Below are 19,795 nucleotides of genomic sequence, written 5' to 3' on the forward strand. Positions count from 1 at the left end.
ATGCCAAGAATGAGAAAACATTGTTGCTTTGGCTAGATACCTCAAAGTACCACCCTCCTGGCCACAGAAGAAAGGGCTGTGTCAGAATCTGTTCTGTAGTATAAGCAAACAGATTGGTAGATGTTGTCACCAGCTTGACCATTTTCACATACCAAAACCAGGTCCATCCAACTTAACATACCCCATGAAACAGACAGAGGACAGTACAACAGTCCCTAGTCAGAGGCCAATCCTATTACAATGGTTAGGCATCTAGTGGTATGTTACACAGCTATGCCAGTGTTGTGGAACAGGCACTGTGGCCTGCAATGAGGAAACGCATCAACAGCTACACACTGGGCATACAGAATCATTATCTACAGATTGGAAGGGAGAATGGATGGATTGCACAGGATGATGTTACAAGGTCACATGATCATTCACATGAAACCATTGGACCAACATACCAGGGCACACAGGTATATTCTGTAGCTCAGATAACTGCCCTCCTACAGTCCAGGCAGCCTTGGCATGGAACTCACACAACCCAAATTTGCAACAAACAGTGCCTGTATCAATTCCATGTCTTCTTCACATATCAGACCAGCTACAGCCACCTGCCAATGACACTACTCTGAAATGCTCACATGAGGATGGCATGGTAAAGACACCATGAACGAAAAAGTGACGTACAAGGACTTTAGGCAGGCAAAGGCATACATGAGACACAAAAGTAATTTTAAACCTCTGTTGTTTCTCTGACAGTGCAATGTGACTGCCCCAAACAAAGGAGATCCTCAAGAGAGGCACATTTCAAGTCTGATGTAGCCAGCAAACCTGGCCTGTATGATGTATAGCATGAGAGGCTCTATCTCGTGGTGACAGAGATACCCTTCTCCACAAATCCTGACCATTACAGTATCCTGTGCAGTCACAGTAATCACAGAACATCACATACTTACGCTGAAGGTTGTGGAGCATGCATCAGGCCACAATGATCTTACAAACTTTTGGGGGTGAATAGAGGAGGGCTCCACCTGATTTGTCTATGCTCCAGAATTTTGCCTTCAGGAGCCCAAAAGCCCGCTCCACAACACAGCGTGTTTTTCCATGTGGCTTGTTAAAACGGACTTTCCCTGGCATAGTTGGCTTCCTCACTGGTGTCAACAACCATGGCAGATTTGGATAGGCAGAATCTCCTGTAAGTAAATGTGACATGCGTGCAACCATCAGTCCAGACCAATGTCTCATTAGCAGCAGACATAGCATATAAAAACACATGGCATATGTTACTTACCAACCAGCTAGGCCCTCTCTGGTACAGTCATGTCATCATCTGGGGAATTGCACTGTTTCTCATAATGAAGGCATCATGGACTGAACACAGGTACTGGGCACAGACTTGGTGAATGTAGAGGTCCTCAAAGCACACTACTTGGACATTGATGGAATGGAAGTTCTTCTTTTTCCAATAGACCTGTTAATTGCCATGGGATGGAGCCAGGGCTATATGGGTACCATCAATGGCTCCCACAACATGTAAGATGTCTGCCAAACCATAGAACTCTGCTTTCACATGGGCGAAACCCTCACGTTGAGGAAAACAAATGTAGCTGTCCAGGTGTTTCAACATTGCTGAGAGAACATCCTTCAACACAAAACTGAACATTAGCTGAGACATCCCAGCAGATAGGGCCACTGTGTTTTGGAAAGTCCCTGTGGCCACAACACTGATATGACTTGTACTGTGGGTGGTATGCTATTTGGATGACGTATGGCTAGCATCAGATCTGGTTTCAACTGACTACAAAGATCCATGATTGTCTGCCTATCCAGGCAGTAGATCTGAATGACATGTCTGTTCTCCATGGTCTGCAAGTCTGCTAGTTGGCGGTACACAGGAGGGCGTGTGAGCCTTCTCCTCCCAGGGTAACTATGTGAGCCAAAATGAAATAAAGGCAGTCACTCAATGTGTCCCTAGCAATTTACATACTACATGTCAGATATGAAATGTGTCATGTCATGTGAGTCACTGTAAACATGATACACAGCACACACCAGACCTAACATTTGCACATTTGTGAAACATTAACGCCTTGTTTATCTACATTTGTGTATCTACATTTGTGTATTTGTGTAGTACAGGGATTGCCATGACTCCAACTCCCAGCAGGCCCTGTTTCTGTAACTCCAAACACCAGCACAGTGGTCACTTGCCCACATACCCCTGTTTGCTAACTCACAAATGAACTATAGTCACCTGGAGGGGAGAACATTGGAAAAGTGTGTGAACCAGTTGGAATAACCTGACTGCAACTCACAGTAGGCACTGTTTCAGCAACTAAAAACACCAGAAGAGTGTTCATTCATCAGAAGACCCCTGCTTGGCAACCCTCAATGTAAGTCTACTCAGCTGGGAGGAAACCATTTGTATAGTGTGTGCAGTAGAGGGAGTGACATGACTGCTAAGCCCAGGAGGGTATGTCATTGTTACTTCACTCACCTGTCCAGTGTCCTCTCCTCCAAAGACTCCTGTTTGTTGACTCACAAATGAAGTCTACTCACCTGGGGAGATAACATTTGTATAGTGTTTCTACTACAGGGACTGACATGACTGCTAAGGCCAGCAGGCCTTGTTTCTGCAACTCCAAACACCAGCACAGTGTTCACTTGTCCAAAGACCCCTGTGTCTTAACCCTCAATTTAAACGTACTAACCTGGGGGATAACATTTGAATAATGTGTGTACTAGAGAGAGTGACATGACTGCAACTTACAGCAGGCCTTGTTTCTGTAACACCAAACACCAACCCAGAGTTATCTTGTCCGTGAACCCATGTTTGGCAACTCACTCCCAAATGAAGTTTGCTCACCTGGGAGGAATGGGGAGTAGTGAGAGTGGCCTGACTGCAACTCCAAGGAGGCACTGTTTCTGTAACTCCATCCACTAGCACAGTGGTGACATGCCCATTACATGTGTTGGTGAACTCTCAAATGAAGTTTACTGACCTGTGGGCATGACATTTGTCACGTGTATGAAGTAGAGGCGGTGACATGACTGCTAAGGCCAGGAGGCTCTGACTGTCTAACTCTAAACTCAAGTCCAGTGTTCTCAGCCCAAATACTGCTGTGTATTAACTCTCAAATAATGTTCACTCATCTGATAGGATAACATTTGTATGGTTGTGGGAAGTAGAGGGAGTGACCAGAATGCTAAGCCCAATAGGCCCTGTGTCTCTAACTCCAACCACAAAAGCAATATTCACTTGCCCATATCTATCTATTTATGAACCCTCAATTGCAGTTTACTCACCTAGCAGGATACCATTTGTCAAGTGTGTGTAGTATAGACAGTGACCTGACTTCAACTCCTTGGAGGCACTGTTTCTATAATTCCAAACACCAGACAGTAGGCACTTGGCCAAATACCCTTGCCTGCTAATTTCCAATTGAATTTTACCCATCTGGGAGTGACAAAGATACAGATCATGCTCAACTCTGAGATTTGTCTAGCCACTTATCTCCATCTTGACTACTTTACCTAAGATGAAGCTATTGAGGACAGGAAGGGCACCTTACTCAATGTGCAAAACAATGATCCCAAAGGCCTCAAGATGCATCACCAGAACAGTATTGGCAGCAAACACATTCACAGTGCACTGACCACATGATGATTCCAGTCACATGTACAACAAACTCCTGGGTCTGCCTGCATAACAATCAACTGGGCCTCAACATGGCCAAGGACATATCATGCTGAGCCTCTGTTTTCCCTGCACTGGTGGCCAGATGGCATTCTCAGGCCTTCCTTCCAAGTGCTAATGACCTGCACATTTTAGCAGCTGCTTGGCTTAGATGGAATTGGCATGCTTCACAAATGTCAGGTCAATACAACCAATATCATGGCTACTTGCCACAGTAAGATTAGCTGCAAAATAACTTTGTACACGATCTATGCTTATGCTTAAGGTAACATGAAATTGTTGGAGGTAGATGTCACAATACAACCAGTAACATTGTATCTTTCACATCAACAAGTCGAACTGCCACCAGGCACACTGAGGCCACAGAAAAGACTGCTACAACCCCCTTGGCTGAGGCCCTCAGCGAATAGGACACTACAGGACATCTGGGCAATCTGGTCAGACACCAACAGTGAGTCTCACTGTGGCCACATCAACACCTCCCAACCCGGTTGCCTCAACATCACAGGCAACCATTTCCCCCCCAACCTGTGTTCCTAGCACAGTGTCTACTATCTTGTGCCCCCCAGCCCTGGATCCTGAGTACCCAGTGGGGTAGGGCCCCCTGTGGAAAGGGTACAGGTGCATGGGAGGAGTGCTGTGGGCCAGCAGGTTCGGCCACTGGGGTTTCTCCTTGCCAGCACACCATCACCCATGTCTTGGGGGTCTATCAGGAGTCCCAAGGCGGGATGGGCCAGGACTTGATTGAACTCCAGGAAATGAAGTAGATGTAGAAGGACATCCATAGGGATGTGCCTGAACAGTTGGAGGCTCACAATACCAACATGGTCTCCCTAAAGTGGTGATGAGGGTTATTAACACTACCCTGAGCAGGGCTCTACTACACCTCTCTACCCCTTCTTTGGTGCATCAACACCAGGCCCTCTTAATCGGTGCCTGCCACTATAAGGGAGGCCCTGCCATATGAACAAGACGTAGATGTCACTGCAGCAGCAGATCCCCCCCACCACAAAAGGAGGGGCGTCGGCGAAGAATCCAGGAGGTGCAGATAGCAAAACACCCACCACTGCTAGCAAGTGATCTCTTCCTAAAGGAACTCGTTTGTGTGCCACTCTGTTGACTGATCCTGAACTACCTACCCTGGACCCCCAGTGGTGTGGCATCTACTTCAATGATTTCATTCACCATGACTGACATCTTCACTTTTTTTTTTTTACTGTCAAAATGTTAGCACTGTAATAAATTCACTCATCACAGACTCATTGTGTGCTTGCTTAACTTCAGCATTTTGCTATGTAGAGATGTAAGATCATGTGAACCGTAGGATGAAGACATTACTTACTTACGCAAGGATGGATATGTTATAGGTACACAGCTTCCTGCTCAGGATTACAACCATTTGCCACAAACACATTTGTACAAGTGCCTGGTCACACAAAACATTTTTATCCAGTGTATAGGACACAGGCCATCCTTATGTCTGGAGCTTCTTGACATAATTTGTGACTGACACTGAGTCAAAGTACATATTTCAGGGTACAGCCTCCTAGACCACAGAAGGGAGGGATTTGTCAGACATTGTCCTGTAGAATAGACAAACACTAAAGTGGATGATGTCAGCAGATTGAGCCTTATCACATACCACACTAAAATAATCCAACAACACATAATCCAAGATACAGACAGATGGCAGTACAACAGTCCCTGATCACAGGCACATCAGAATCCAATGACCATGCATCTGGTGGTACGACACAAACATATGTAAGTGTTGTGGCACAGGCACTGTGGCCTGCAATGATTCAACACATTTACAGCAACACACAGGTCATGCAAGAAATGGTTTTAGTCAATGTGAAGGATGAATTACTTGCTTGCAATCAATTACTACATATTTCATGCCCACATAATGACACACATGATGCAATTGGCCCAAGACAGCACACAAAAGAAGTCCAATGTGCACTTCTGAAGTTCCATCCAAATACTGTGCAAGCTGCCTTGGCACAGGTCTCATACACACTGAATCTGTGACCTACATTACCTGGAACAATCCATGTCCGCTTTGTACATTGGTAAAGCATCAGATACCTGCCAATGTTGCAACTCTGAAATGCCCACATGAGGATGTCATGGTGAAGGTACCTGCACAAAGAAAAAAGAAGTAGTATAGGCTTGAAAACATACCTATTATAAAAATCACATAGAAAGCAACTGGAAGTGTAATTACATTGCAATAAAACTGACACAACCAAAGCGACATCATCAGGGGTGGAATATGTCAAAGGGTAACTCTTCAGGCAACCTTTGGCTGAATGTTGCAGGGTATCAGCTCTCTTGTTGTTGCTAAAACACTCTACTTCACGCATTCTCACAGCTACAGTTCATTGTATAGTCACAGTCATTACATCACATGACTCACATGACATACTTACAATCCTGACAAGTAGCTATTGATGAGATCGTCCCCCAAGTCAGCTCCTTCCCCTTCACCACTGTCATCCTCACTTGGCATTTCAACATTTTCACCCGGTGTCACTACAGGCTCCCCTTCCTCTAGGATGTACAGAGGATAGTCCTGCTGAGGATAGTCCTCTGTAGGACGATGTTGTGGAGCATGCATCATGCCACAATGATCTGACACACTTTTCCGGGTGAGTAGAGAGGGGCTCCACCAGTCCTGTCCAGACACCTAAATCTGGCCTTCAGGAGCCCAAAAGCCAGCTCCACTTCCCGCTGTGCTCTTCTATGGGCCTTCTTGAAGGGGACTTCCCATGGCGTAGTTGGATTCCTTAGTGGCGTCACCAACCAGGGACAGTTTGGATTTGCGGAGTCTCCTGTTAAGTAATGGGACATATGTGCAACAATGAGTCACTCACTTCATGATTGTAGCACCAGACATTTTACACACACAAACAGGAGAGATGTGACCTACCAACCAGCCAGGTCCTTTCTGGGTACAGTTGTGATATCAGCTGGGATATGGTGCTGTTCTGCACTATGAAGGAATCATAGGCTGAACCCAGATAACGGGCACAGACGTGTGAAATGTAGAGCTCCACCAAGCAGACAACTTGCCCGTTGATGAATTGGATGTTCTTTCCGTTGCAATAAACTTGTTCATTGGCCTACGATAAGTTCAAGCCAAAATATGTTCCATCAGTGGCCCCCACCACATGTGGGATGGGTGCAAAACCATAAAAAGACAGAACAGGAGGATTATGTGTCTTTCTTTCATGCTCTGAAGGTCTGGCAGTGGACAGTAGACAGGTAGTTGTCGCATCCTCCCTCTTCCTAAGAAATGAGTTCTGACATTAGTCATGGAAGTTGTTTCCGTTGCGTATACTTGGTCATTGGCATGCGGTGGGACCAAGCCAACATATGTGCCATCAATAGTCCCCAATACATGTGAAATGCGAGCAAAACCATGAAAGTAAGCATTCATATGGGCTAAATCCTCGTCGGGCAAACTGGACATAGCTGTCAAAATGTTTCAGTATTGCTGAGAGAACATCCTTCAACACCAGACTGAACATAGGTCGGGACATACCAGCAGATAGGGCCACTCTATGTTGGAAGGACTCTGTGGCTAGGAAGTGCAATACTGACATGACTTGTACAATGGGTGGTATGCTGACTGGATAACTAATAGCTGGCATCAGATCTGGCTCCAACAGATGACATAAGTCCACTATTGTTTGCCTATCCAGGTGGTAATATGTTATTATGTGGCATTTTTCCATGATCTGAATTTCTCACAGTGGACAGTAGACAGGAGGTTGTTGCATCCCCCCTCTCCCTGGGTACCCATGTGTGGCAAGACATGATTTGTAACATTAGCCAGTGTGTCCACAGCAACATACATGATGCATGTCAAAGATATCATGTGACAAGGTATTGCTGAATGGATAGACATAGCTACCAGTACACATCACAACTGAAAAAAAACAAAAGGTCACATGTGGCCCCCATAGTTTTCCCCAAGTGTCCACAATATGTATATGGACCAAACTCAAAGATTTGCAACTTAATTGCCCTTTGAAATGTGACTGGATAGCCTGACCGCCAAAATGACTGTTGGTGGTGGTGGACTGTGCCCCACTGCTAAATGCTATCTATGTCCTGCAACATACTACAACTGTATTTGGGTATTAGGACTACATGACTAGACAGGGTAAGCATATTTGTGCAGTCAAAAATCCTTTTTTGCAGATGTGACACAGTTTCTAAAGCCCAATATAGCATTTCAGGCCACCAAAATGGCAGCTGCCTGACCTACTCCACTGGACATTATCAACCGTCCGCGACTGCCAGCGGAAGTCATCAGGGCACACATAGCCTAACATTGTTGCCAGTGGTGGCTGTGGGCCAATGGCTATGTCTGCCAGTGGTGACGACCACATACATGCCGGACGTGACCATCATGTTCTGCAGATTCACTCACTTGACTCTGACACAGCTGCCAGCAACACCTCCACGACCTTAACTGCTGTGAACCGCCTCTGGGCACAATCATGCTATGTCCAGCAGGTGATAGAGCCCCTTGTCTTCTCACCAGAGGAGCTTGAGAGGCTGATGAGGTCCTCCCCTGTATGGCTCACCAGAGGAGAAGGTAAGTACCTCATGTGTGCAGTTTTCTCTGTACTTCATCAACATTTCCCTCCTTACAGGCTAGAATGTGCCCATATGTGCCAGTTAGACTACTCGTGTGCCTGTATTTGCAGTCTGCGTGGCATCAACGCGATGGACAATGTGGAGCTATTGGTGGCCAGTGCCATATGTTAAGTTCACTGACATTTCTGCCATCCACTGACATCTCTTTCCTCATGATTGTTGTAAATGTCAGACAACATGTATGTGCATGACAGGATGAACTGTGATGCATGTTGTATGAGTCATGTAAGCAATGTGTATATTGCCACAGATCTTTCAAACCACATCTGCCCTTGCTAAACTGCTATGTGGAAGGCATATCATGAGTCACTCTGCCCTTCAGGTTGCCATGCACATGCCATGACACATTGCTGTTGGCTACATGATGTACTGTCACGCATGGAAGTGAGGGGAATTGAGTGTCATGTAGGTTCTGTCAGCTCAGCCTGCAGAAACCGGGGTCTGTCAAATGTATCACCCAGTATGGGACCTAGTCTAGGCTGTGGGAGAGTCACTGTGGCTATGAACTTGTAGCACTGTGTCAACTTTCTGTACCCCAGCAGATCCTGTCATGTGGCCAATATGAAGCTCTGGTGGAATGCCTCGCTCCATTGACTAGGTTAGGAATCGGTTCAGAGGTAAATCATTAGTCTATTCCAAATGACCATTTAGCATCATTGTCAATGTGTGTCTTAAACTCATGACACATCCCGTACTCCCACAGCTCTGTTGTCACCTTCACAAAGGTCATATTTGTCCTGTACGAGTGTACTACCGAAATGACAGTCTCACAGTGCAGACAGTGTGTTGATTCCTGGGAGACCATGATATGTGACTCTGTAGCTTAGTCACATAGCAGAAACTGTAGAATGTATGCCTTTGCTGGATGCCATCTTTGTAGGAAAGACCCATATGTCCAAAGGAGTGTTCTGCGGTACAGGTATATACCACAGAACCCTGCTCCCTGAAGTGGCATGAATCTGCCTTTTTTTGGCCACATGTCCACAAATGGACAAGGAAGACACTTTCTGTACCCACCACTGCAGTCCCTTGATATTTACTCATATGTAATGTTGAAGTTTGGCAGTTTCCTGTAGGGACTGTATGCAGTGAGTTATTCTCCCAGAGTGTGAATGTGTTGCTCCATTCATGCCTAAGAAGTTTAACCTTCAGAAGCCACATAGGTGTGTAGTATTTCATTGTGGCTCACATCACAATACAGGTTGCTAGAGCATGGGCTACCTGATGTCAGTAAGCTTGCTTAGTCATTGTAGGCCATTAGCAGGGTAGTTTGCAGATGCAAATACATATGTCTGTAGTCATGTTTCACCCTTGGGGGGTATTAACATACAGAAATATCCTAGGTTGGAGTCATTGCCATGTATGTGACTGAACCATTTGCGATGAAACGTGTGATTATAATCTCTTGATTTGTCTTTTGCATCCATGCAGGTCAACGCCCAACAGGAAAAGGAACTATGGAGAGCCTTTGCCAAGAAGGTGTGGCCCCTGTGGTCCACAACCTTAGACGCTGGGCCAAGAAGATCGCAGAGGTCCAGCTGGGGATGTCCTCCCAATGTGTACGGAGTGTCCATTGGACCATGACCCCCCCTAATGGCCTGCAGTCTGGCAGTGGCCCACTCAGACCTTGATAGGTGTTTGAGGACAGCACAGCAGCCACAGTGGGGTGACTACAGGGCATATTCCTGCATGTCACACTGCCAAGTGAATGTGTTAGGTTCTGACAGCTCCCCGTGACGATTAGGGATGAGCCATGTGTAACACCGTAGATGAGTGATTGTTTGTGTAGATATGTCATGTGTTGTATACTGAAATACCTTGCCTATTGGCCAGCGGACCAAGGACACAACTGTGTACACTCCACAAACAACTGCTCTCCAGGGACAACATTTGGCTGTGTAAAGTGATCACTCAAGTACTGTTGGTTGTTGTGATGGGTTTATATTTTATGTAACAGATCACTACTCCTCAATGGTACAGGACAAAGGAAAGGAAGTGATACATCACTGTCATCAGCAGTTTGCCTGGAGAAATGAGTATTTTGGCATTTGCCACCCAGAGACTACTTGTCTTCAGCGTATGACGGGTGCTGGTGCCTCACTATAGTCTGTGATGTGAAGATCGCCATCATACATGTGACAGAGCATACTTTGTTTTTTGGATCAGTTACATATCAGAACTTTACCTTGGTAAGTGGGGAATGTCCATTGAAATGATTTATTTCTCATCACTGTTTCCAGCATTCCTTGTGCCTACGTGTCAGCATGTGTCCCTTTTTCATTTTCAAATCATTTGTAAGCTGCTGTTTCAATGCATGGTCCTCCTGTGTTGGTGGGATGATGTTTGTATTCCCTCACATATAGGTACATGGTCTACCTGTGTGTGGAATAGCAGGAGTGTATCACCATTGCTTATTGGCAGACCCATATCGGCATGCATCATAGCATGTCATTTGGCATGCACAACTGCAGTAGCAATGAGGGATATGACAGGTAGGCCTAGAGCAGTGGTCTTCAAAGTGTGGGTCGCGACCCCCACGGAGGTCGTGAAGTCAATAAAAGGGGGTCGCGCATCCCGCACTTCGGCTGCCTGGATCTGCCTTGAACTGGAATCCAAAACGTTTGCTCTTCGTTTTGGATTCCAGAGAGTGGCATTTCATTCTGCATTCTCTCTGATTGGAGGACGTTGGAAATAATGAAACGTCATTGACAACTGTCCTCCAATCAGAGAGAAGGCAGAATGAAAACAAGGAAATGCCGGGAACTGGGGCCATAAATACGAAGCTGTGCAATGCTTTGTAGAGGAGACATTTTATTTCCCCGCTGCCTCGCACTCCGTCCTGCTGCCTTTCCTGGACTTCATCCCTGCAGAACTGGTAAGTAGCACATCTCTCCTTCACGATCTGCTGAAAACCAAATCGGCATTCTTCTATGAGATTTCATAATTCGAAGCAGGGGAGGTGTGAAAGCCCTCCTTCGATTCTTTCAGCATGGACACACTTTTAAAAACTTTACAGAGACCGGTATTTACAAAACAGTATTAATCAGTTCATTTGTATGGATGGCACTTTCCTAACAATGTAAATATTAGTAATGTATTTCCCTTTTAATAAAAAGATTAGGGCCCATATTTATACTTTTTTTTGCGCCGCATTTACGTAGTTTTTTTACGCAAAATCAGCGCAAACTTACAAAATACAATTGTATTTTGTAAATTTGCGCTGCTTTTGCGTCAAAAAATGACGCAAATGCGGCGCTAAAAAAGTATAAATGTGGGCCTAGGTTCGATCTGATGTGTGCTGCTTCTCAATTTGTGGGCAGTATATTTTCAATCAGGAAAAAAAAAACAGTAGCAGATTGCTGGTTCTTTGGATGTTTGTGGCAAGGTATATTTGCTATTTTTAGGATTGTAGGATGCTGGCCTTTAGATAGGAGCAAAACTTTGGGTTGTTATGTGCAGGTGTTGGGTTTTGGTTACGGATTGTGAATACCAGGGTGTTAGGTGCTGGTTGATATTTTGTTATGTGTTGGTTGTTGCATTGATATTTGCTGCTTTATGTGTACTGATGCTGCCAACCGCATTCTTCTTTATTGAATGTGCTAATTTTTTTTTGCAGAGTTCATAGGGGATGGTTTTTTAGGTCACTAGGTGCAGACCCTTGCATTGTTTGGTGCCATATTATGATGTATAATGTGAAAACATCTGTACGCACATGTAGTAAACCGTCTGGAGTAATGGGTTCACTGCAAGGCAAGACTCTGGCTGTATTTTTTAGTAACTTTTGAACAGCTTGTCCAGGGGCAAGAGGAAGCATTTTTTGTTAACATTTGCAGATTATGCAGCAGATAATTATTTGTCTTGCAAATGTGTAAAATTCTTAATTATGTGGAAAAGTAGAAAAAGAAAATTGCCTAATTCCAGTGCCCTGCCTATGGAGGACACAGAGTACCAGCATAGATTGGTAGTTTTCTTTTGGGTTGGCTCTTTACATTCAAAATCTAGACCTCTTGCCCCTGGACATCTCCTGCATGCAGCTACCCATCCACCTCTGCTCCAGAGAACCTGCTTATGAAGTGCTTAATTTGTAAATAAAAACGTGTCGGTGCCCAAAGCCCTCCTCTTCAACATGCAGCTGCTGCAATTTCTGATTTAATCACGTGGAAGGAACTGACTGTGTTATTTGTGTTTTTAAAGAAAATAAGAAGATTTTTTGAGACATTCTGAGAACTGCAAAGAGTTTTTTGAAAAAAGACAGCTATTCCGCATGTAGCAGCAAGTCTGAGCTATTCAGTAATATTGAACTTTGGAATTTTGTACCGTAGGTCAAACATACATTTGCCATGGATCATTTCCTGCTGCAAAAAGATGGTAGGGCATTCAAACGAAAGGCTGAAACAGACGGTGAGAAAAGACCTGGAAAAATTAGGTCATATGACACCTCCTACCTGAATTTTGGATTCACCTGCATCACCATAAATGGCGAAATCAGGCCACAGTGTGTGGTTTGTGGCATGACCTTGGCTAACGAAAGTCTGAAACCAAACAAATTAAAGCGTCACTTGGAAACTGCACATGGGTTACTGGTAGGAAAAAATACAGATTTTTTTGCCAGAAAGCTGGAAGGCATCATCTACCAAAAAGACACTGTGAAAAATCTGGTTTCCACGCCAACAAATGCCTTGAAAGCATCTTACCAAGTGGCATACCACATTGCCAAAAACAAAAAGCCTTTTACAGATGGGGAAAAAGTGATTCTTCCATCAATTCTTGACATGGCCAGGACAATGCTTGGTGAAAAAGCAGCGGAGAAGTTTAAAATGGTACCCATCTCAGACACAACAGTTTGCCGTCGCATCTCTGACATGTCAGAGGACATCCACAGACAACTCACAGCACACTTAAAATTCAGTTTGTTTGCTTGGCAATTGGATGAAGCAACTGACTTATCCAAGGAAGCTCATTTAATTGCTTATGTCCGATACTGCCACAAAACTGTAATTTTGGAAGATTTTTTATTCTGTAAACCAATCAAGGGACATGCAACATCAGCAGCCCTGTTTGATATTCTCAATGAATTCCTGTGCTCCAATGACTTAAATTGGGACAGCTGTGTTGGGATCTGTACCGATGGTGCTCCCTCCATGTGTGGGGCTAGGGCAGGCCTGAAAGCTAAAGTGTTGAAAGTGGCTCCTCATATTCTATGGACCCACTGTATGATACACCGGGAAGCCCTTGCAGTCCGAAACATGGATAGAGAACTTGGGGAAGTGTTGAATTCTGCTGTGAAAATTGTTAATTTCATAAAGGCACACCCAACTAGAGCTCGTCTGTTTGCAATTGTATGTGCCGAAATGGGAGCCGAACATGATGGTTTGCTTTTCCATACAGAAGTCCGATGGTTATCCAGAGGGAAGGTTCTGAATCGTATTTTTGAATTAAGAAACGAAGTACGACAGTTCCTTGTGGATATGGACCCCTACAAAGCAGAACAGCTATGTAATCCCCGTTGGCTTGTGCTTTTAGCATACCTTGCAGACATCTTTGATAAATTAAATTCCTTGAATTTGTCTTTGCAAGGAGCTGAAAGTACGTCTTTCACCATGTACAAAAAAACATCTGCCTTCAAGAAGAAACTGGAGTTGTGGAGAAGACTAATTCAAGATGGCCTGCTTGAGGCATTCCCCTGTTTAGCAGAAGCTCTTGAGGACACAGGATATGAACTTGAAAGTGCTGCTGAGGTCATAATAAATCACTTGACTTCTCTCAGGGACAGTTTAGAAAAGTACTTTCCTGAGGAAACTGATCATGTCAATGACTGGGTCTTTCAACCTTTCCTAGTGGGTGCAGGTACTCGTCTTCCAGTGCACCTTCAGGAAGACCTAATTGAGGTCCAGAGTGACCGTATTCTCCAGATGCAGTTCAACAAAATCTCATTGGGAGACTTTTGGCTGGCAATATCTGAAGAACATTCAGGTTTGTCAAAAATTGCAGTCAAGGTTCTTCTGCCTTTTAGCTCATCATATTTATGTGAGATTGGGTTCTCATCATTGGCAGTATTAAAGACGAAGTACCGTTCAAGACTAGAGGTGGAGCATAACCTGAGGATGGCAGTAGCAAGAATACATCCACAAATTGACCGTCTCTCTGGAGAAAAACAGGCACACCCATCACACTAGTTCAGAAATGTGTTATCATCCAAATAAGTTTTGTTAAATTATGTTTTGATTGAGAAAAATAAAGTACCATTGCATATTTTTGGGCACTTCTTTTGGTAGATTTTTTGTTTGAACTCTGTAGTAAGTCTCTGACTCCAAACCACAGTCACCCACAAACCTTTGATTTGCTAAATACTGTCTACTAATATTCCCTTACCATAAAAATGATTTGCCATGGATATTGGGGGCGTTTATACTTGTCGCTGATGAGGAGTATCAAGTTCTAGAAAAACTTTTGACAGGAAGGGGTCCTCACACCTGAAAACTTTGACAAGGGGGTCCCGGCATCCAAAAGTTTGAAGACCTCTGGCCTAGAGTATTGAGCAACAATATGCATTTCTATGCCATTGACATGCAGCAAAGTGCACTGCACATGGGAAATGGGTAAGGCTTGTAACCTGACTGTTTGCATGCATCATGGAGTGACTTTCAGTTACGTTGAAATCACGTGTGTTTGGGTAGAAGCGTTCAACCACAGACATCTGTGTCTGCATGACCATAATGGAGACCATGATGTTGCTTCCAATTGAGCAACCTGTTGAGGGCCTTCTAGAAGTAGTTGCAAATCTTTTGGCCTCTCCATCATCCAAGGAACTAATGACGTCTACTTATTCAATCAGAGTATGCCATTGTAAGGGGTGCCAGACATTAGTGGTGATTTCCCTGGGGCCTGCTTATCCATTGTGTTGTGGATTTTATTGCCATCACTCCCTGACATATTGCACATGATGTCTACAGTGCCCATTTCCACATGTGTGGCTTATCTGAGCTACTTTAGTACTACCTCAATGACTCCATTGGGATAAATATCACTTAGTGAAGTCTGCATTGTGGAACTGCTTCCAGTGTCACATGAGTATCTCCATGTCACCTTCTCAAACCTATTGTACTTTTGTCAGGAACATGATTTTGGAGCATCAGTTCTTACTGTTAAGTCATTATGTATGTGACAAATAGATGTGTGCATGACCTTGTGTGGGATCTTTGGCAATGCAGCTGGCATTGGCCTACTATTGTATGACAACATGTAACTGAGTTATGCTCCATGTGGCAAAGCATTGAGGGTGATGAGGGCTCTCACTAGATAAATGGTTACTGTTATAGCACAAACTCATCCATGCAATTATAGTTGTTTGAGACCCTGATTTTCCTGTGGGCAAATATTGACAGTTCAGATGGCATGCATGCAAATGGCATAGCACATGTATGGGCCACTTAGATAGAGTTTGTTGCTGGGGCCTATTTGACATCATCGTATTGATTGCTAATCAGAGCTGCTGTTAAGGTGTGATCATGGACATGTGATGATCCTATTTCTCTTTGTATTTGCGGCATCAGCCCAGAGAATGGAAGGAGACAGCATAGATGAGTGGGGATGCATTTGGCCATGGAACCTCAGGTCAAGACATCACGGACACAGAGGTAGCCAGTGGCCAGGAGGGTGAGGGGAGTGCCACGGGGGAGACCGGAACATCATCTTCATGATCGGAATTTTCCTCCAGTGGACACCCCATAGTGGTGGCGGACCCTACGGGCCATACCCCTGTATCAAATTTTTCCTCCAACCCCTGTTCCATCACCACCCTCCCTGTTGCTCCCCACCCAGTTGGCCATGACCGTTTTCTTGTATGTTTTGTTGAGATGTTCTGTATTTTTTTCAGATTTTCATTTCAGCTTGTTTTAAGATGGAGCAGGTGATTAATTACAAATGTTATTTTGTTGCTAGTTTGTCAATGTTTAAGGAGTTAGGCTTATTTTTGGTAGCCATTTGTGTGAGTTTTTTAATTTTTTGTTTATGTATACTTACTTTTATTATATATTCTTGGTGCTTTGTCATAGTTGATATTTTCTGACAGTTTATGGGTCTTTAAGCCTTTTTTTTCTTTTTGGTAGTCTATGTAAAAAGTTAAAAGTTACAGAGTGTGTTACTATTTTTTAGTTATTTTATAGTTTAATAACAGTTAATTTTTATTTTTAATACAAGTATTGTTTATTTGATTACGTAGTTGTAGAGGTGTACCAACAATATCGCTGTCTGGAGGATGCTGCAAAACTACAGTCTCCATACCACCGTACTATGAAATGCGTGCGAGGCTGGTGGGCAGTCAGTGCGGCAGCATTGGCTTTGGCTCTAAATTGCAGACCGCGTGCATTCCGACTTGGCTGACAGGGGGACGTCTGCATTGCCCATGACATGGGCATGGGCAGTGCAGAACCCCCCCTGTGGCTGTGTCGCTGCCTTTCTGACGGCCTTTTCATGGAGCCGTCCCCACCAAGAAAAGGCCCGCAGAAAGGCAAGCCGTGATCATCACTTCTGCCAATGTTTTGGGATCCTGGCGGTGGCCTTGTGGTGGTCCAACCTTCAGCATCATAAACTGGCGGTTAGACTGCCAAGGATGTGGCAGTCGGCCCGCCACCGCGGGTACTGCAGTTTTAGGACCGACGTACTCATAATCAGGCCCTAAATCTTCAGTCTTAATCCAAGTCCCTGTAAACCTGTCCATGGCTGCAGTTAACATTTTTATGAAGGATCTGGGAGTTCAATCCTGCCGAAAATCTAAACAGTATAGTTCAATCATGAGTGCTGTTTAAAACTGACTACGGTAACTATTTCTGGACTGGACTTACCAAATCTCACCTTCCTCCTCTTAGAGCAGTGCTGCATGGAGCAGCTTGTTTTGTCATTGAAAGCAGCAACTGTGACCATATAACAGTGATCTTGCTTATGCTTAAATTGCTCCTCATTGGTGCTAAATTAATTTTCAAATCTGAGTCTATCACACACAATAGTATATAAACAACCATGCTGCAATATCTGTCTAACAAAGATGATCTGTCAGCTTGCCAGTGCTCTCTTCAGAATGTAGGATCACTTCTCTTAAAACCTTCCACATTCAGGAAAGAATGCACATTGGCTCAATCTTTCTCAGCAGTGTGACCAGCATCTGGAACTCCCTTCCACTTGCCTTAAGCACAACAAAATTCTTAGCTATAGTTAAGGAAGATATCGAGCTCTTACCATTCCAAATTTATTTTCAACCAAGACCTTTCTAAATGTGCTTCCTTACACATAGACACTTCTAATCTGTTCTTGTATTGATACAGTTATTTGTCAAGCATTATAGTGCATGTGTACATGTGAAAGAAGGAGATTAGCAACCTCTTTGGTGTGGCTTTTGAGAAAGTATTTAAGAAGACAAGTATATATAAGGAAACTATGTATGAAAACATGGGACTAATAAATTTAAGGAATTAAACTGAAGAGAAGTATTATTGAAAAAGTTTCCTCCTATGCAGAGAAGCAGTCGGACTCCATAGTGAACTGGGGAAGATGTTTAGAGAAAGCATGACCCCTTGTTTGGATCATTAGGTCACTGTGTGGAACTTAATATCACCCCTCACTCATCGCCTGTTGCAATTGTTGTTGTGTCTCCTTCCATTAATTATACATTTGTTGAAACAGCATTACTTTTTGTCATTAGTAGCTATAGACAAAGTTTACCATGTGTGATTGAGAGAGACTTTTTACATCTTTACATGTGTCAATGGAAACATACTAAATTGGTATAATTTAATTGGGTCAGAATGCCCTATGAGTAATATGAACAATATTCATTGAGAGTCGGTTAGAAGATACCAAAGGACATCACAGTTCTGTTGCAAGGGATGGCCAACAACATACATTCAGAACGCATCAAAGATTGTCTTTTAGTGCTAAATTGTTAATGTTAGATTAAGATGAAGGTGGTTAATGAAGGGTCCAGTAGAGACTTAAGGAGACATTGTGAATGGCAATAGGAGGGGTAGCCTAATTAAAGATGGACCCTCCAAGGTCATTCCCACCAGTGTATCTTTTTTGTATGACATGTTAAAACGCACACATTTGGTAGCATACAATTCATAAGATTTGGAGTACATTGGTTGTGTGATTTCAAGAGCCTGACTCCTGCATTGGGGTTCTATTTTCCAGGATGACATAAGAGACAGGTCATCTGGCATGGCGCAGCCTTAATTATCTGTGCTTTTTTCCTGAACCAGCTCCGGTAATACATACAGAAATTGTTCCAAGGGGATAATGACTGCCATTAGATCTTTAGATTTGGAGACCTGGCTACCCCTGGATTCTTATACTCACAGCTCCATCATCTAGGCGAGAATGGAGAGCTCCTGATTATATATGATGACAATGCATTTTTTTTTCTTTCTTTGCATAACAAATTGACACGGATATCCAATATATATGTATTGTTGATTTATTTTTAATTCATAAAGTGCAATGTTTTAGGAACTACCTATTGTTTTTCAACAAGATTAAACATACATTGGCTGGTTCATTATAATAAACATGCATAAGCTGCTTCAAATTCATGGGTTTATGAGCATAACATTTATCACACTACAAAATTATGCCCCCTTTAGTTAGGATTACATCACACTTCAAAAGTTCACAGTGACTTACGGTGTTTTGACAACTACTGATCAGTCTGTTCGATGATGCAATGATGACGCATGCCTACTTTGTGAAAAGACAGAGTAGGCGCTCCAGCGTGCATTCAGTGATTATACTGTTGGCCCTGAGAAAACTGAAGACTTATATAAGAGAATAGAAGACCTTCAGGCAGAGCTAGAGCTAATTTAAAATGTATTCGTGTTATCAATTCACAAAACTATGTAGAAAAAACAACATATTGACCTATGGTTTGGCACAGCATCGCTTTTCACCCACATGGGTTTGTCTTGACTCTTGAAAGAAGAAATTCTGCTTTGTGTTTGATTTACTCAGGACAGGTGTGCGAGGTGCACCTTGAATTCACACTGAGGGAAATTAGAAAATGAACATATACACTTAATTTTTGGGATATGGTGCTGAGCTACAAATGTTGAAAACCTGTAGGACTTTGTGAAAATGTAAGCTTTTTACTATTGTCCTCTACTGAGGGTAAGACGTGACAGAAATACAAAGTAACCCATGTTATTAAACGAGTGTGTTACCATGCGGTTTCCTATTTTCTACACACCACATGCTTCCTACCATCTTTGGAATGATGCCTACATAGCGGATTTACCAATGGACATCATTTAGGTGTTGCCAGAGGTTCTCAGCTGTGACCCCTGGCTCGCCACTTGTGATGCCTGACCCTGCGTTTAGGACCCATGACCTCAGAGGTGGCAAATCGGTGCCAGGAACACAGGAGAATCTCATCCTAATAAACATTAGCTGGGG

At 43.7% G+C, this 19,795-nt stretch overlaps 1 protein-coding gene across 1 annotated transcript; it reads left to right on the forward strand.

Annotated features, from left to right (window-relative positions):
• The first annotated feature begins 12,696 nt into the window (after positions 1-12,696).
• LOC138287158 (zinc finger BED domain-containing protein 5-like) lies at positions 12,697-14,532 on the forward strand. Its single transcript, XM_069227518.1, has one exon. It carries the CDS (start codon positions 12,697-12,699, stop codon positions 14,530-14,532), a length of 1,836 nt encoding a protein of 611 aa, XP_069083619.1.
• The last annotated feature ends 5,263 nt before the right edge of the window (positions 14,533-19,795 follow it).

This window comes from Pleurodeles waltl, chromosome 4_1, assembly GCF_031143425.1.
Source record: "Pleurodeles waltl isolate 20211129_DDA chromosome 4_1, aPleWal1.hap1.20221129, whole genome shotgun sequence".
NCBI lineage: Eukaryota > Metazoa > Chordata > Amphibia > Caudata > Salamandridae > Pleurodeles > Pleurodeles waltl.